The 16,909-nt window shown below is 38.9% G+C and overlaps 1 protein-coding gene across 1 annotated transcript in view; it reads right to left on the reverse strand.

Moving 5' to 3' along the window:
• Positions 1-2,148: 2,148 nt before the first annotated feature.
• LOC144691362 (histone-binding protein RBBP7) overlaps positions 2,149-16,909 on the reverse strand; it is a 38,560-nt gene continuing 23,799 nt past the window's right edge. The window contains exons 7-12 of the mRNA XM_078559382.1: positions 16,032-16,158; positions 15,755-15,832; positions 11,052-11,128; positions 6,614-6,671; positions 3,502-3,612; positions 2,149-3,272 (exon numbers count right to left, since the gene is read on the reverse strand). Of these exons, the coding sequence (XP_078415508.1) occupies positions 3,204-3,272; positions 3,502-3,612; positions 6,614-6,671; positions 11,052-11,128; positions 15,755-15,832; positions 16,032-16,158 (520 nt within the window). The 3' untranslated portion in view covers positions 2,149-3,203. The remainder of the gene's footprint in view (positions 3,273-3,501; positions 3,613-6,613; positions 6,672-11,051; positions 11,129-15,754; positions 15,833-16,031; positions 16,159-16,909) is intronic.

Raw genomic sequence — 16,909 nt, forward strand, 5'->3', positions numbered from 1 at the left:
CACTCCTCTTGGCGATTGACATTGAAGTCCCCCACCCAGAGTGCTTCCTCTGAGTGGTGTTCAACATGGAGCACTGATTCATCAGCTGAGGGAGGGCAGTTTGTGGTAATCAGCAGGTGGTTTCCTTGCCCATGTTTGACCTGATGTCATGAGACTTCATGGGGGCCAGAGGTGATGTTGAGGACTCCCAGGGCAACTCCCTCCTGCCTGTATACCACTGTGCTGCCACCTCTGCTAGATCTGTCATAAGGGTTGTAGAAGTTTGGATCTCTCTTTTGCAAATGGCAATTGAAGCTAGATCAATTGTTAATTTTAAAACTCATTATTGTCTAAAGTATTAAGAGATATGGAGGGGAAGGGCAGGTATATGGAGTTACATTGCAGATCAGTCATGAAGTGATTGGATGGGGTGGAACAGGTTCATGGGGCTAAAACTACTTGCATGTTATCGCTTTCCCAATTGAGTTGGAGTATGCTGTTTGCTGAATCTGGCAAAAATATGCTAAGATGCCAACTGTTAAAGCACGTATACCATTCCAATAGTATATTTCACACCTATGTTAGTAGAATGCTGATGTACTTTTGTAATGCAAGATGGTATCTACTATTGATTTCATACAAGTTGACCTACCCGACAGTGTCCCCCAGGTCTTCAGACCATTGATCATACTTGTCCTCAGCTAACAACACAGGAGGCAGTCATAAACCAAATCTTGGTAAGCAAAGAGCCTCATCATCCCAACTCTCAATGGCAACTATAGCAGACATTCTTTCTGCCACATGTACCATTAGAAACATGGGTTAATATTGTCCAGCCTTGTGGTAGCTCAAAAATGGTGGCTCCAGGCACTCCAACTAATGTTGTCTAGGATGGTCCAGATCCTCCCAAGAGAGTGAAGTGAAGCAGCACTTCACTTGCACTTCCCTCAATTTAATCTACTGCATTTTGCTGCTCCCAATGCGGTCTCCTCGACATTGGAGATACCAAACGCAGACTGGGTGACCGCTTTGCAAAACACCTTCTGTCTGTCTGCAAGCATGACCCAGACCTCCCTGTCACTTGCCATTTCAACACACCACCCTGCTCTCAAGCCCACATGTCCATCCTTGGCCTGCTGCAATGTTCCAGTGAAGCTCAACACAAACTGGAGGAACAGCACCTCATCTTCCGGCTAGGCACTCTACAGCCTTCTGGACTGAATATTGAGTTCAATTTTTAAAAATATATTTCTCTTTTCCCACCTATTTTTAAATTTATTTCGATCTATCGTTTTATCTCCACCTTTTAGCCCATTTCGATCCCTCCCACCCCACCCAGGCCATCTGTCACTTGTTTGTCCGGCTTTCTACCCTTAATGTCACCATTAGCACATTCCTTAGATAATGTCAACACCGTCAACACCCCTTTTGTCCTTGACATCTTTGGCAATCTCTTCTTTGCCTCCACCTATCAATGGTCCTCTATCCAGCTCTACCTGTCTCACCCCCCTCAACCAGCTTATATTTCACCACATTTCTATATTTCTTTAGTTCTGATGAAGAGTCATCCGAACTCGAAACGTTAACTGTGTTCCTCTCCGCAGATGCTGTCAGGCCTGATGAGTTTTTCCAGCTATTTTTGTTTTTGTTTCAGATTTCCAGCATCCAAAGTATTTTGCTTTTATCTTAGCATTAAATCTAGTGACTGTTTTTGAACCATACAATCTGCATGAATGCTTTTTTTTTGGAGATTAGAAAAAGCAAATTGTGACCTCATTGAAACATGCAAGATTTTGATGGGATTTGATAGAGAAAGTTGTTTCCCCTAGCCTAGGAATTTAGAACACAGGGGCACCGTCTCAGGATAAGGGGCTTATTCCTTCACTGATTGCTGGAGGATTCCAATGATTAACAGAGGGTGTGGATGCTCCATCATTGCACATGCTTAAGGCTGAGATAGACAGATTTTTGGTCTCAGCAAATCAAGGGATATGGGAAACCGACAGGTAAATGGAGTTGAGACAGAATTCTCTGCCATGATCATATGGAATAGCAGAGCAGGTTTGAGGGGTTGTACGGTCTACTCTTATGTTTTTATGTTTGTGATGCCTGTGAAATGTGCCCAATCCATTTGCATTTTACAACAGAATAGAGAGAGAAACTGAAAACTCCAGTGTAGCACTTGTTAATTTATACTTGTATATGTAACCATAAACTTCATTCACAGCAGATTAACAAAATCACACTGTAAATTAACTTCTAATATGCATATTGTTGATCAGTTTCTGCCTTTCATGTGTACATGTTAAAAAGCACTGCTAAGTTTTAAAAATTATTACAAAAGGTTTATTGTGTTTATATATCCCTGCTCTACAATATGCATAGAATGCAGTTTTTAAACAAAGGAAAATACAGAAGCAGATGTCTACAGGAATTCTCAAGTGCACATATATTAGAGCTTCAAGGAGTGAAAGAAACCTTTGCCACATACATGAAAGTTAGCTCTCAACTCTTGAAGACTGCAGCAGCATTTCTTCACCATATGCTGGATTACACTATAAAACATGTAAATATTTTGTTCTCATTATGATATGAAATGGTTGCTGCACAGTTATTCCAAAATTGTGGACGTGGTTGCTATGCACTTGCAGAATAAGCTGGATAATCAATGGTACTTCGAGTCACTACGGTGTGTGTGTATTGGAGGGGGTTAGGCAGAAGAGAGGAATTTAAAGTTTGAAACATGCACTTTGGATAACAAAAGCTCTTCTGTTCAAGAGTTTAAAGACAACACTGCTTTGCAAAGATATTAACAATTTTAACTCTCTTCTATTAGAACCAAATGACATGCATACTCTGAATTAATACCACTGCTGCCAATCACATTTCAGGGTCAGGCTGTATATTACCTATTATCGCAACACAAAAGTATACACAATTTGTGCTTAAGCAGCTATCAATAAACTTTTATACATACTAAGGAATACAATTACATACTACTGTATAAATCAGGCTTTGCATTCTCAAAACACTTCCCAAATTTCTGTACGACGCTCACTGTAAACTAAAAGGAGTTGCACGTCAGAATTTGCACAAGTGTTTTTTTTGTATATACAAGCCTCAGCACTTTAGTGGAAAAAGATTGCTTGGAAAACAGTTGTATTACGATTATCAGTCTAAATCATTTTTAGACCCCTTTTAAAGTGGTGGTGTTAAAATAGGGCTTATGATCCTTGGCTCTCAAGTTCAGAGGCAGGCGTATCTGGTTCTTCATCATTGTAAATATTCTCAGCCTGAAAGAGAAAAATATCAATCAAGCCAAGGTATAGCATATTTAGAAATTTCTGTAATTTAACCATAATGTACAGGCCATACAGTCACGCCTAGCAATATGTTAACTCAACATACTGCTAATAAAGCAAACTGAATAATTGAAAATTTGAGGAAAGCGACTAAGACAATCATTGTTTGGATCAAAACTCTTGGATAATGTACAGGTGATCTACCAAGACTAACACTCACCATCTGCCAAACTTGCATAATATTGTCTTCCGATACAGAACAGATTACCCATGGTTCGTTTGGATTCCAGGAGAAATCAGAAATCTTTGCAGTGTGTCCTCCATGAATAAACTACCAGGGAAAAGCAAGGTTTTTAGGATGGCAAACTGGTATACATACAGAACAAATTTTTTTGGATTGGAACATCATTCTTGGATAGTGGGTGCAAAGATTAACATATTAAAATCATACACCCAAATCTAGTTGGAACACCCCACTGCTCCTTTTCACCTCTGCATTTGGGCCAACATTCCAGTGCTACATGAGTAAAGCTTCTACCCTTTGGTAAAGATGTTAGTAGCTCAGGTTCATGTTAAAAGATCCTATGGTACTGTTTGAAGAGGAGCACGGGGTTCTCCCAGTGCTGCTGTCATTTCTCACTAAGCCAATAAATGGACTGACTGCTCAATCATCTCAACTGCCTGTGGTATCTTGTCAACCATATTATAGGCGAGATATTAATGCTAGGCAAAAGGCACAGTGAAGATTCATTTCAATTATGCCAAGAATAAGAAATAATTAATTATAATAAATAGTGGAAAAGAGCAAGCTAAGAGAGATTTTCAAAGCTATTAAAGTGTTTTAAAGAGACAACAGTGATTGATTCCTATGGTTGGCAAAGACTCTGGGTTAACAGAAGAATGAAGACGAAGTTAGAATAATTTATTTTCCTTCGCGGGTTATTAGAACACAATGGTTATTGAGGTAAATTGGATAAATATTTAAAAAGGAAGGACATAAAAGGAGGGAGAAGGGAGGGGGAAAAGAGAAAAAGGGGATACAAAGTTAAATTATATAGCTCCAGTTCAGGAGCTAGCACTAATGTAGGTATAAGTGGTCTCCTTCAGTGCCGAAATGTCTATGACAAAACACATACAATCTTGCTCTACCAATCTATAACATATTAAAACATTAATCATTGAAACTGAACTTGGGCAGCTCAAAGTATATAAATAGTAAAAGTGCCAAAGGAAAGGTGCGGCCAATTGGAGATCAAAAAGGAGATCTTATGGAGGTGAAGGCCATAGCTGAGGTACTAAGTGACAGTCAACATCAGTTTGCAACAGTCTTCACTAAAGAAGGGAATGCTGCCAATGTCACAGTAAGGGAGGAGATAGTAAAGAAATTGAATAGTTTAAAAATAGATGAGATGTTTAAAAGGGTGGTAGGATTCAAAGTAGCAAAGTCACCGGATCCAGATGAGAAGCATCCTATATTGCTGATGGAAGTAAAGGTGAAAATTAAGGATGCTCTGGCCACAATCTCTCTCAGAAATGATAGTGGTGTCAGAGGATTGCAAATATTCCCGCACTATTTAAAAAAAGGGGCCTGATATTTACAGACCAATTAGCTCAACGTCAGTGTTGAGAAAATATTCAGAGATGCCAAGGGACAAAGTGAATTGGCCCTGCATTAATAAATGAAAGCCAGCAAATTTGTTAAAAGTAAACTTCAATAACTTGATTTGAGTTCTTTAATGAAGTATGGAGGAGGTGGGTGAGGGTAATGCAGTTGACTTTACGTATGTGAACTTTCAAAAGGCATTTGATAAAGGGCCAGATAATAGACTTGTCAGCAAAACCGAAGGCCATGGGACTAAAGGGGCAGACTGCAGCTGGATATGAAATTGGCTAAGGGTAGAAAGCAAAGAGTAGTGGTGAACAGTTGTTTTTCAGATAGGAGTAGACTCACAGGGGTTGGTGTTGGGCCCACAGCTCTTTACTGATTTGTATATATTAATTACCTGGACTTAGGTATATATGGCATTCATACCATCTCCAGACTTTGAATGTACCTCGGAAATGTAATAAACAGTGAGGAGGATAGTAACAGACTTCAGGGGACATCGACTGATGAAATAGGTAGATGAAATTTAACAGAGAGAAGCATAAAGTGATTAATTTTGGTAGGCAGAATTAAACAAAGGCAATATAAACTAAATAGTACAATTTAAAGCAGGTGCAAGAACATAGAGACCTGGGAGGTGTATGTACACAAGCCTTTGGAGATGGCAGCACGTGTTATAAAGGCATTTGGGATCATTGGTTTTATAAACAGACAGAGTATGAAAGCAAGAATGTGAAACCCTTATAAAGCAAAGGTTAGTCCCTAGCTGGAGTATTGCACCCCAATCTCAAGGCCTTAGAGAGGGTACAGAGGAAATTTATTAAAATTATATCAGGGAAGAAATACTTCAATTACGTAGAAAGAGTAGAAACACTGTGGATGTTGTTTGTATAGCACAGAAAGTTAAAGGGAGATTTGATAGGTGGTGTTCCAAATCAAAGGCTTTTGATACAGCAAAAATAAAGGGGAAACTCTACTGGCAGACGATGGGTAACACAAATTTAATGTCATTGGCGAAAGAGCCAGAGGCAGCATGAGGTAATCCTTTTTTTTATCCTTCTAATTATGATAATCTGGAATGCACTACCTTTAGTAACTTTCAAAAGGGCATGGATAAACATTGAAAAGAAACAATTTGCCAGTCTACAGGGAAATCTGACTAATTGGATAGCTCTACTAAAGGGCCGGCAGAGATCCAATGTGCTGTACCATTCTAGGATTCTAGCAAGTACTGAGATGACAATTTAGTAGTTACAGACAAATGTGTTTACAACATACTTCAAAAAGGGCAGGAAAAAAAAGAGGAAAGAAATTAAAATCTCTCAAATACACAATTAAAATGGCTTAAAAATTCAAGGCTACAGTTTGCGTTATAAGGAAATCAGATCGCTTTATGAAATCACTTCTGTCACAATTGAGATTAGTCAAGAACAAAGGGACATGATCTTGAAATTACAGCTGGCCTTGCACTGGCCAAGTCAAGAAGCATTTTTTCACACTAAGGGTAATAGAATAGAAATTTGGAATTCTCCCTCAAAACACGATGCAGGGTCTATTGGAGCTTTCAACACAGGTTGATAGATCGTTGGGTAAGGATATCAGAGATGTGGAGCAAGAGCAAGGAAATTGAGTTGATGTGAAGATCTGAATTAAATGTTGGAGCTAGCCCAAGGAACTGAGTGGCCTACTTCTGTTGCTGGTTGCTATAACTTGTACTGAAACGTACCAGTAGTTCTGGAGGTCCATCCTCTGCATCTTCAGCTGATTGTTCCTCACCAATTTTACTACAAAACAGATAGAAAAATTATTTGAATTCAAATACTCCTGAAATTTCTCTTGTACCTTGGCTGCATTAATCTGCCTCAGAGAACAAACCCAAGAACAATATTACCAAAATGATATAGCTAGAGAAAGTGCAAAAAATATTTACAAAGGTGATACCAGAAAAGAGAGAATATAACTATCAGGCAAGAGTGAACAGGCTGTGGCTCTTATCTAGCAAGGTAGTGATCTGACAGAGGTCTTTAAAATTATGAAGGGGATTCATAAAGTAGACGTGGAAAAGTTATTTCTACCGATGGGGAGTTCAAAACTAAGGGTCATAAACAGAGTCATTAGTAAATTCAATTAAAAAAATTGGGAGATTGTGGAACTTGCTACCAAATAGAGTGACTGAGGGGAATAGCATAGATGCATTTAAGGGAAAGCTAGATAAATACATGCAGGGAAAGTGAATAGAGGGATATGTTGACTGGTTGAGTTGAAGGTGGGAGGAGCTTCATATGGAGCATTATGTCTGACATGAATTAGTTGGGCTAAAGAGCCTGTTTCTGAACTATAAGTTCTATAATTTTAGATTTGAGAATACCTAACAGCACAGATAAACCAATTTCTACTGCGCAGCAGTTAAATGTCAAAAGAAAGAGTTCTCTAATGTCAAACCATATTAATCCACATGATATATAATCAGTCCATATTAACATTAACATACTTCAAGTGATTCTGAAGGACAAAGTAGTTATATTTTTGAGATTGAATCTTGAGCCAAAATAAACCACAATTTAAGTATTTAGCAATCTCTAATAAAATCTCTACCATAATTTTCGACTCAGTGACAAAAACCACAGACAATACACCAGTTTTATAACTATTAATGCATTTTGTCCCAATGTTCTGTTGGCCTAAATTACAGAATTTAAAACATAGGTTTGTATTAAGAAAATATTCCCATTCAATAATTTGCAAAGCTCAGCAATTTCAATCTGCACTAAAAGGTAGTCAATAGTAGCCACTATCACATATTTCTAAATAAAACAAATATTTAAGTTAATACACACGTTAAGCAGATTATCCAAGAAAGCTACAAGAGAAATTTTATTTTGCAAAAAACTCAGCTACCTAAAGTTAATGTTTGCAAGCCTTCGGACACAATTACTGGAGAAGGCCATTCAGCCTTCCAGCTTGTTCCAACATTCAATTAAATCATTGCTGATCTATCTCTTAACTCCACCTACCCACCTAAGATCCATAACCTTTTCCAAACAAAAATCTATCAATCTCCGTTATTAAATTTCCAACTGACCTAGCCTCACCTTTATGGGGGAGAGATACTCAGATTTCCACTCCCCTTTGTTTGAAGGAGTGCTTCCTTACATCACCATCATCGATCTAGCCTCAATTTTAAGGTTATGCTCATTTGTTGTGGAATCAACCAGAGAAAATAGTTTCTCTATCTACCCTATCAAATCATTTAATCCTCTTAAACACCTGCACTGTGTAACCTCTTAATCTTCTATATTCAAAGGGAATACCAAGTCTGACACAACCTTTCCTCAATTTAACCCTTTTAGCCCTAGCATCATTCTGGCAAATATTTACAGCATCCCTTCCAAAGCAAATATACTGTCTGAGATGCGGTGCCCAGAACTGAATGCAATCCTCCAGATGGGGGTCACCTAAAAGTGTTGTCAACAAACATCTATATACATCTCTCTTTCCCTTCATCCAAGTCACTTATAAATAGTGAAAGGTTGCAGTCCCAGTACAGGTCTCTGGGGACCACTAGTCACATTTGCCAACTTTAGTACATACCCATTATCCCTACTCACTCCCACTTAACCAATCCAATTGGCTGCCTCAACTATGTTAAATGCCTTCCGGAAGTTAATAAAAATAACATTCAAAGACACTTCCTTACCTACCACTTCATTACTTCCTCAAAAAATTCAACTAGGTTCTTTAGACATGGTTCATACTTTACAAATCCATGCTGGCTCTTTCTGATCAACTGTTTGTTCAAATACTCAGCCACTCTGTCCTTAACAACAGATTCTGGTAACTTTTAGTCTAAGAGGCCTATAATTTCCACATTTCTCTCTCGCCCTTTTTAAATAGTGGAGTCACACTGGCAATTTTCTAAGGGGACAATTCTTGAATCAAGACTTTTTTGGAAGATCATGAGCAACAGTTATGGACAAAATTTGTGTTTTCTTACTGTCCGTGATTTAAGTGTTTTGTATGTGAGGTGTTTGTATTTTCTTACCCTCAGTGATTGTCCCAATTTAAATAAGACTAGCAGCAAGCTTTTTTCTGTATTAAAATAAGGCTTTATTATCCCACATTTGCCCCAGAGGTTAAAACACGATGTCTCACTCACTCACCTCACACACATTATCACTCACACACAGATTAGATACAGATGAAGAAAAAAAAAAACAAAGTATAATTGTCTCAGTCTCTCATGCATGGCAGGATTGCAGTTTCTTAGATGAGTTGATGTTTTTAGTTGAAGTAAAGGTCTTGTAAGGCTAGGGATTTTCAGTAAGCAGCCAAGCTTCTTGTAGTCAACTTTCCAAGAGGTAGTTCTCAGGTGAGCTTTAAGGTGGAACAGGTTGGGGAGAGTCCTTCTCCCACTTTCAAGGTATTACCTTGGCTGCTTAGTTGATGTGCAGCGAGTTCAATGGCTGTCTGATGCACTCAGGTGAAACTTTGTCTCGGCAAGCAGCTTTTGCGGTTTTAAAAACAGACAGAAAACATGGCTGTGCCCATCATATGACTTGTCCAAGTTCAAAGTCCTTTGTCCAAAGAAAGGTGGTGTGTTGATTTCACATCTTGCATTGTCATTTTAAATTTTGAAATTCATCCCGTCTAGTTTGGATGAGGGGCCATCATACAATGAAAGGTCGATGGAATCCATTTCACATTCATCTAGCACACATTGCGTTTTGATGTTTTGTTTGTCCATGGTGAAACAGAAAGACAAGTTGGCCGAAATGCTATAGTTCTTTTTGCTGACAATCCATCCTTAAAGGGATGTGTGAAATTCCTGGTTGGCTGTGAATGTCCATATTTAATCAGGTATTTGCTTGAGGTTCAGGGCTGCCTTGCTCCGAGTGCTAAAACTCACGATTTGCAGTGGCTATTCTAATAGACTGTGTTCAAAATTTTCAAGTGTTGTCCGAAAGTTCATAATATATTGGAGCACGACACCAACATGTCAATTTTCTCACCTGCTTCTTTTCCTGGGATGGAAACCACTGTTTCTGGGGATTTGTCTATTTTTAATCTCATTAGTTTCTACATTTTTATTTTACCTTGTATCTCTGGTATTTTATCCTCGTCTACTATGAAAACCATTAGAAAGTAACAATTTCATAAGCCTGTCACTTCCTGATTTCCGATCACAACATTGCCTGCATCTGACATTTTTGCCCTAAATGTATTTGTAAAAACTTTTATGTGTTGTCCTTGATAACCCTGGCAAGCTTTTTCTTGAACCCCCTTTTCTGCAGTTCTGGTTTTCTTTGTATCTTTTTGCTATTTTGCTCCCAGTCTGCAGGATCTTTATTTAGCTTTGCCTTTGTATAAGCCCTTTCTTTTAGTACTGTATTATTTCTCACTTTCCTTGTTGACCAAGTTGTTTAGCTTCCATTAGTAGAGCACTTGCCCTTTTGGGGGTATGTACTGGTGTATTCTACCAATGCTTTTTGAACATCTCCCACTGTTCATCCATAGGTTTATCTATGAATAGTTCCGCACAGTCTATTGTGGTCAATTTCTGCCTCATCCCTCCACAGTCAGCCTTATCTAAATTTAAAACCTTGTTTCTCCTTCTCAAGCCAAATTTTATCATATTATGCTCAATGATAGCTAGGCATTTCCTTACTGTTAAAGTACTGATGAGTTCAAGTTAATTACTAAATCTAAGATGGCTTGTTCTCTTGTTGGTTCGAGAACATACTGTTCCAGAAAACTGTCCAGAATACACTCAAGAAATTTGCTGCCTTAGAGACTTGAGCTGTTCTGCTCCCAACCCCGTGTGCAAATTGAAGTCTCCCGCTATAGCTACAGGGTAGTCTGTTCTTACATCAAGTTTCACTGATCTCCGTGTTTGGGTTTCCTGTTCCTTTATCACTGATATCTGGAAGTCTAAAAGGAACTTCCAAAGTCTTGCAACCTTATTTATTTCAATTCTACCCAGTGTTTCTACTGCATACTCTCTGTTACAGATATCTCCTCTTTCTAATGCTTTGATGGTGTCACTTATCAATACTACTAATTTCCATGTACTCTAATAATAATAGTTACTTGATGCTGGATGAGCTCACTGCCTTACGAAAAAGAAAAGCCCAAATGGAAAAGAAATACAAAGAATTTCTCCCCACCTCAAATCCCAAACATTGAGGCGACGATCTGTACCACTGGAGGCAAGGATAGTTTCATTGTGTGGAGACCACTGTACCTACAAAAATAAATCAAATGTTTCAGCACCACATTTTTGGCAGGGTTGGTGGGTGGGGGTGGAAAAAAAGGGAAGTTCTGGGAAGAAGAGGGAATCAAAGTTATTAGCACTGTTTTTATATACAGCGTCAATATGCAATCTGAAACATTATTATACACAGAAACTGTACAGAGAAAAAAGGTGATTAGACTCATTTGATGAAATTAAATGTATAGTCTCTTATCTATGGATGATCGCTTTAACAAACAGTAGCAAAACATTTCAGTGGGTCTTTTTTAGGTTACAAATAATTTAAGGGCTCATCTTACAATTTTATAAACGAGAATTGACAAAATAAGATTAGTGAACAAATGGAACTACTGTGGCGCTTCCATAATCTGCAATAATCCCACTGGCAGATGATGGGAATTGGTCAATAAAAGACTTTCAAAATTCTTGCTTTACACATATGATACAGCAATTCCCAAGCATGGGAATTGAAAGAATTACAATAATTTATGTTAGCTGGGTTGATGGATGTTGAATAGAAAGATTGGAGCAGACCACCACAAGTCCACACCATATGCATTTTAGTATTAACCAACTGCAGAACCTATACAGGCATGTCCTTATTAATTTCAAGTAACCTATCAAATCTCTAAAACATTGTGATTGGACGAGTTTTCACACAAGTTTTTTTTTAAACACACAATGTTTAAATAATCTACTCAAAGAATTCTGGGGTGGTTGGGGGGGGGGGGGGGGGGGGGGTGGCATAAAACACACATCACTATTTTCACTCTTGACTCAACGGACTGCTCCCAGTCACATTTAATATAATTACAGATGAGAGAATTGGAGCCATGAGACTTTTTCTTCCATTAATTCCTTTAATTTCAGCTCTTCGCCACCTACTCTAACCTGCGGATTCACAAACTTACTACACAAGGACTAAGTAGAAGCTAAGTTTTATTACAGCAAAGATTCCAGCTAAAGGGCAAAATGATTAAAATCACCAATCAGAGGTTAGACTTCAGGGGTGTCAATAGATAAGAGAATTTTCTTGCTACGCACACCCTAGTTATATTTGCAGAACTGCTTCACAATGTGATTGGACAAGGTTTCACACTAGGATTTTATGCATATAAATATTGATACCTTATGTTTACCATCATGACATCACTGATTGCGCTTAAAATAATTTCTTTCTTGATTAAGGACACCGGCTCCATTATTCTGTCACAAAATTCATCAATCTACAAATTATCAACAGCTTAAAAGCCTGCCACCAGCTAAAATTTAGATCAACAGAGCACAAAAATTTGGGAATGTGATTTGGAATTGTGCATTCAAATTGGAAATGCAATCCAGCATATTATGCAGGCATTAGCACAATTCAGAATACTAATACCAGCATAATTAGACCACTTGGGTGCTAAGTTTTCACATCACATTTAACACATTCATTTTATGCAAAAAATCTAGGCATTGCCCTTGGCTCAGCACCTCTACAGGGAGGCAGAAGCAAAAGCTGCTGGAAATCTGAAATAAACACATTAAATGCTGCAAATACTCAGCAAGTCAAGCCACATCTGTGGAGAAAGAAACAGAGTTAATGTTTCAGGTCAGTGAAAGGCCATCAAGGCTTATGGAACTTCCAAGATCATTACTGAGCATTAATTTGCCACATTTGAAGACTTAACAGATCAAGGGTTACAATGCTGTACAGCTGTTCCTGGAGTCCATTACTTTGCTTTGCAAAGAGGTCTAACAAGAGAGGAAAAGCGGAATCCAAAAGGTGTGCCATAGAAGACAGCCAGTGTGGAATGAAGTAGTATCTACTGAAACATTAGTGCAGCCTGGAATACTGATGCAAAAAGCACTAATAGAAGATGCATTTAAAAAAGTGCCAGAGCTGACCTCTCAGTTAATCCTTTCTTCTACATTATCAAACTGGCCCAAACCACTTTCAGCAACACTCAGCACTACTTCCACTATCCTAAAAAAACTGTCTAAGTATATGGGGAAAGAGCAAGGAATGGAACTAATTAGGTGGCTCTTTCAAAGAGTCAGCCAAGACATGATTTGAATGGCCTCCTTTCTGATTCGATTCTCAATGTTCATCCATGATGCTACATTATGTTGAACATTCATAAAGATACTTCAGGAAAATACGATGAATACAATAAATACAATGAACATATTTAAGAGTGCTTTGCCTTTGTGACGGTTGTATACAATATGAAGTGCCTAACTTATTATTTCTACTAAGCAATATTTAGTGGATGACTTACTTATGTATTACTTAAATGGAGAACGGCTGCATAATTGAGGTGCAGAAGGATCTGAGGTGTTCTGATACATGAGTCACAAAAAGTTAGTATGCAGGTACAGCAAGTAATTAAGGCGGCTAATGGAATGCTATCCTTTATTACGAGAGAGATTGAACATAAAAGTAAAAACGTTATGCTTCAGTTATACAGGGCATTGGTGAGACCGCACCTTGAATGCTGTATGCAGTTTTGATCTCCTTATTTAAGGAAGGATGTAAATGCATTGAAGGCGATTCAAAAGAGGTTTACTAGATTGATACCTAGAATGAGTGGATTGTCTTATGAGGAAAGGTTGGACAGACTGGGCTTGATTCCATTGCAGTTTAGAAGAGTGAGGGGTGATTTAATCGAAGTATACAAGATCCTGAACAGCCTTGACAAGGTGAATGTTGAAAGGATGTTTCCTCTTGTGGGTGAGTCCAGAACTAAGGAGCACCATTTTAAAATTAGGGGTCGCTCTTTTAGGACAGAGATGAGACACTTTTCAGCGAGTTGTGCACCTTTGGAATTCTCTGCCTCAGAAGGTGGTGGAGGCGGGGGTCATTGAATATTTTTAAGGCAGAGGTAGGATGATTCCCTTGCCTAGTAAGAATCTAAGGTTATCAGGGTTAGATGGGAATGTGGAAATCGAAACACAAGAAGATCCGCCATGATCTTACTGAATGGCGGAGCAGGCTTGAGGAGCCGAATGGTCTACTCCTGTTCCTATTTCTAATGTTCTTATGCTGGTTACCTGGCTGCAGGATTTCACAACAGCCTGATGGGTTTTTCTGCTGAGTATTGTGTGCAATTTTGATCTCTGCCCTGCGTGAGAGTCACATCTAGGACTGTGGTGACCAATGCTGCCTGCTTTCTACCACCGCATACCATTCTTTTGTACACCAGAAAATTTTTTTTCTGGTCCAATTAATTGAGTGCCTCTTCTCCTCTTAGGAGTTCTCCAGTGACTCTTCAATCCTTCACGTTGCAACATCCAAATTCATTTGTTCTTGCTTTGCAAAGTCCAATTCTCCAATAATTATGCTCTGGTCAAAAACCATGGGTTGAATTTTACAGTCCAACCACAGGTGGGAAAACAGGTGAGTGGACCCATAAATTACTGGTGGCGTACCTGCCACCAGCCCACCCACCCTGCCATGATCTTACAGGCAGCGGGGGAGGCATTGGGTGGGTGGCCCAATTGAGGCACTTAAATGGACAATTAATGCTCAATTCAAGGTCTCATCCTGCCGCTGCTCTGATGTAACAGGTGGCAGGAAAGGCCTGTACCCAATGTGTAGCCTGGCACATTTGAACTGCGGGTTGGTCAGTAAAAGTGGGGAGGAAGTGCGCTATGCTTCCGGGCCCCCTGCCCACAGTTCTGCCTCTCAGCTCCCACCCCTGCGTCCCCCCTCTTGCCAGGGCCTGTCAACCTGACCCCAAAAATCACAGACTTACCTGGGTTTTGGGGCATCCATAGTTCCTCTTCCTCCTGGGACTCCTGCAATACCGGTGGTAGCCACAAATGCAGGTGGCCTCCAACTGGCCAGCAGCTCAATGAGATGGGACTTCCTCCTGAAGACAAACGGGAAGTCCCATTTTGCACTAATTAAAGGGCCATTGTCCAAAAAAATTAAAGCGGGATGAGCTGGACAAGTGGAGGCGAGTTCGCCCCCGACATTTCTGATGGGCGTGTGGGGACCCTGCCCTCAATGTATAATCCAGCCCCATCTGTGCTAGCTTTCCATGCAATTAGGTTGAATTGGAATTAGAAGACAAATTAGAGGGGATTAGATCTGTTTCTTTCTCATTGGCTAACCTGCTGTGTGGGAGATATATTTCATATTTCAGTCCACAGAATGAAAACAGCAAAATGATGTACAAAGCAGCAGGTTCTTCTGTTGTCATAAAAATAGTCCATTGCATAGAACACAAATCAATTACCATTCTGACAACTCAAGACTATCAAATCTTACTCATACTTTTAAAATTTCAAAAATTAACCACAGTTAAGGCATCAACAAATGTCAAAGAAATTAGAGTAATTCCCAATTTGGAACTGGAAACAGAGAATCTCCAGGTGAATGATAATTTAACATGCAGGTAAACTTTTGCTACACACAATTTCCAATTCCTTATCAATTTAAAAAGGTGAACAGCTAAACAATACCTACAACCTTGATAAAGGAGTGGAAACTAAATCTTTCTTACTACAATTTTATGGATAGAAACAATGAGAAAAAGATGAATTCAGCAACGCAACTGAGAAGTTTGATTGAGGAAATGTTCACCAAATTAAGCAGATCTACCTCCAAGCAAAATCTAAGCTACTCACCTGGAAGATCTCATCCTTGTGTGACTCAAAGGAGTGGAGCTTTAACTTTAGATTTCGAAGGTCCCACAATGCCACCGTCTAGGGATAACACAAAAGTTGCAACTGCATCTCAGTAAAGTATTTGATACATGGCCATAATACTTCAACACGTTAAAAACAATGCTGCATTCATAGAAAACAGCCCAAGATCTCAGAATCTCTTCAAGGAAAGTTACAGAAATATAGTACAGGAACTGTACAAGTTTGATAAGGTTGCTACAGGAACCAAAGTTTTAACCTTGTCAGCAGAGCCAGTTGCTAGGATAAATTCACTGTATGGGTTGAAGGATAGGCAGTTGACTTCAGCTGTGTGCGCATCCACAGAGTGGCTAGGTTTTGAAGTGTTATTTGACCTTGTGTCCCAGCTGAAAAATAAAGATTATATAAATTTAGTCAAAGCTAAAAATGCTGACAATTTTGTTTTTTGTAGGTTCCATTTAGAAAAGGCAACTTATATTTAGCATTTTGAAATCTCAGCATTATAAACAGGGCCACTTCTTGCTATTGTCACAAGTTACAAACCTGTCATACCAAGCAAGATTATTTTAACTTTTACCCAAAATGAGCACCAACTACTTTCCAACTTTCATTTTAAATATAAAATTTTAATCAATAAACAGATTAATTAATTCATTTTATTTCCCCAAGTCTTTAAGTATAACCTTAATCAAACCCTAATATAGGTCAAAGCACTTGGTCAGCACCAAGTCATACGCAGCAATAAGCCTCCCCATTTGAGGAGTTAGCTGTTCTCAAATCATGAATTGCTACAATTGGTTTCTGTGACCTTGGCTAGAGAAGAAAAATAAATAAATAAATAAATTCCTGTTCCTGATGTTATCTGGTGACTCATGCTGGAAAGGATATGTCCAGAGAAAGGTGGTGAACATAGATGTAATATCTTCCGTTATCAAGTCAGCTGCTAACACTCACCTGTTAGATGCACATGAAGAACAGACTTTTGGGTGAGGTGCCAGCATGAATCACACCTTCAGGAAAGGATCACAAATCCTACTTACCTGAAAATCTAGCAAACTAACTGATGCCAACTTGTGAACCTGCCTTAAATGGAGCCCCACAACTCTCAAATCATGATTTAGATTGTAAAATGTAACT

The sequence above is a fragment of the Cetorhinus maximus genome, chromosome 16 (genome assembly GCF_964194155.1).
Source record: "Cetorhinus maximus chromosome 16, sCetMax3.hap1.1, whole genome shotgun sequence".
Lineage (NCBI taxonomy): Eukaryota > Metazoa > Chordata > Chondrichthyes > Lamniformes > Cetorhinidae > Cetorhinus > Cetorhinus maximus.